Source organism: Pinus tabuliformis, chromosome 2_1, assembly GCF_031772625.1.
Source record: "Pinus tabuliformis cultivar Carrire ecotype Pingquan chromosome 2_1, CPIR1, whole genome shotgun sequence".
NCBI lineage: Eukaryota > Viridiplantae > Streptophyta > Pinopsida > Pinales > Pinaceae > Pinus > Pinus tabuliformis.
The window spans coordinates 681452780-681454251 of NC_142299.1; the positions used below are offsets into that span (position 1 = coordinate 681452780).

General features: G+C 38.0%; 1 protein-coding gene across 1 annotated transcript; it reads left to right on the top strand.

The window, feature by feature from the left end:
* The first annotated feature begins 347 nt into the window (after window positions 1–347).
* LOC149202439 (protein BIG GRAIN 1-like B) lies at window positions 348–1205 on the top strand. The gene has a single exon (XM_089401588.1). The coding sequence runs from the start codon at window positions 348–350 to the stop codon at window positions 1203–1205; it is 858 nt and encodes a 285-aa protein (XP_089257714.1).
* Window positions 1206–1472: the final 267 nt, after the last annotated feature.

A 1472-nucleotide genomic window follows, 5' to 3' on the forward strand; every position in this document is an offset into this window, starting at 1 on the left:
ATACTATTGTCAAAATGTGTATGGGTATATGTAAGATACGTTCATATATAGAACTTGTGCATGTACGAAAGATGTGCATATATGGAAGTCACATAAATTTTCTATATGTGCATCTTATGTATTGCATATCTTCCATATATGCACAACTTTTGTATATGTGCATATCTTTTGTATATGCACCTATACGGAAGAGGCACATATATATGGAATATATGCGCATATAGAGAAGAAACACATATACAAGTGATTCCACCTCCAGCTACCCATATTTCTCTTCAGATGCGGAATCTCTCTGCAGACAAACTTCATCTATTGCTACTGCTAAAATAGAAAGAAATTTACATCATATGGGTTTTGAAGACAGAGCAGGGAAATGGGCTGTTGGTGGAAAATGCACTCGAGCTTTACATGGAAAATCATCTGTTAGAGATGGGGATTTTTGTTCTACGGAGAAGCCTTTCATCCCTGTAGATTATCAGGCTAATTTAAAGTCAAACTCTCAAGCTCGGAAGGATTCCAAGAAGCCCAAGAAGCCAACTTCTCCAGGCAGGAAGCTCGCAAATTTTCTCAATTCGCTGTTTATGGCTGGCAGTACCAAGAAATTGAAGCTTTCATTATTTTCGTCTGTAAGTGACTCCAATTCATATGATTCTTCTGAGAAAAAACCCACCTCTGTTGACTCATCTTCTTCTTCAGTACAATCTAGGCCATGTTTGAGTAAAACATCCAGAGGATCGAAGAACAGTAGTGGGATGAGTCAAAGATCTGTGACTTTCTATCCAACAAGTGGAACTTTGGATGAGGACTCTAACCCCTCTGGGGACAAGTATCTCCATAAGCCGAATCCTGTTAATAATCTACATACATATCCATCTACAGATGCATACAAGCTTTCACTGCTCAGCAAAGAATTGCAATTTCATATTCTTGAGGAGGACTGGCATGCAGTAGCAGCAAAGGACATAATTACTAAGTATCAAAAATCAAGGAGCATTATGGAAGTTGTGGTAATTAAGGGTCTTGACAAACAAGACAAAGAGGAGGAAGACGATGACGATGTTAGTTGTTCAAGTTTTGACCTGTTTGAGCTGGAGAATTTGGCAGAAATCGACATGAACATGAGCGTGTACCAAAAAGAGCTTCCTGTTTATGAGACTACTCATTTGGAGACCAATAAAGCCATTGCAAGGGGATTGATTGTTTGATGAAGAAATAGTGCTCTGTAATCCCTAATATAATAATCTTGACATTGGTAACGCAGTGTCTGGCAAAGTTGTAGGTTCTATGAAAATTTCAAATTTTTACAAACTCGCATGCATAAATTGCGTAAGCTTTGGTAAATAGAGGTTTTTAGTGACAACCATCGATTATACTCTGCACCCATTATGTATGATATGAATAAACAACATCTGCTTGTTGTTACTGGATGCCATTGAGCCATCTTAGCTCATGGAACTTGCCATAATCTTATG

Excerpts from the sequence above, each read along its gene's own strand:
- LOC149202439 (XM_089401588.1), top strand. The coding sequence starts at position 348 with ATGGGTTTTGAAGACAGAGCAGGGAAATGGGCTGTTGGTGGAAAATGC.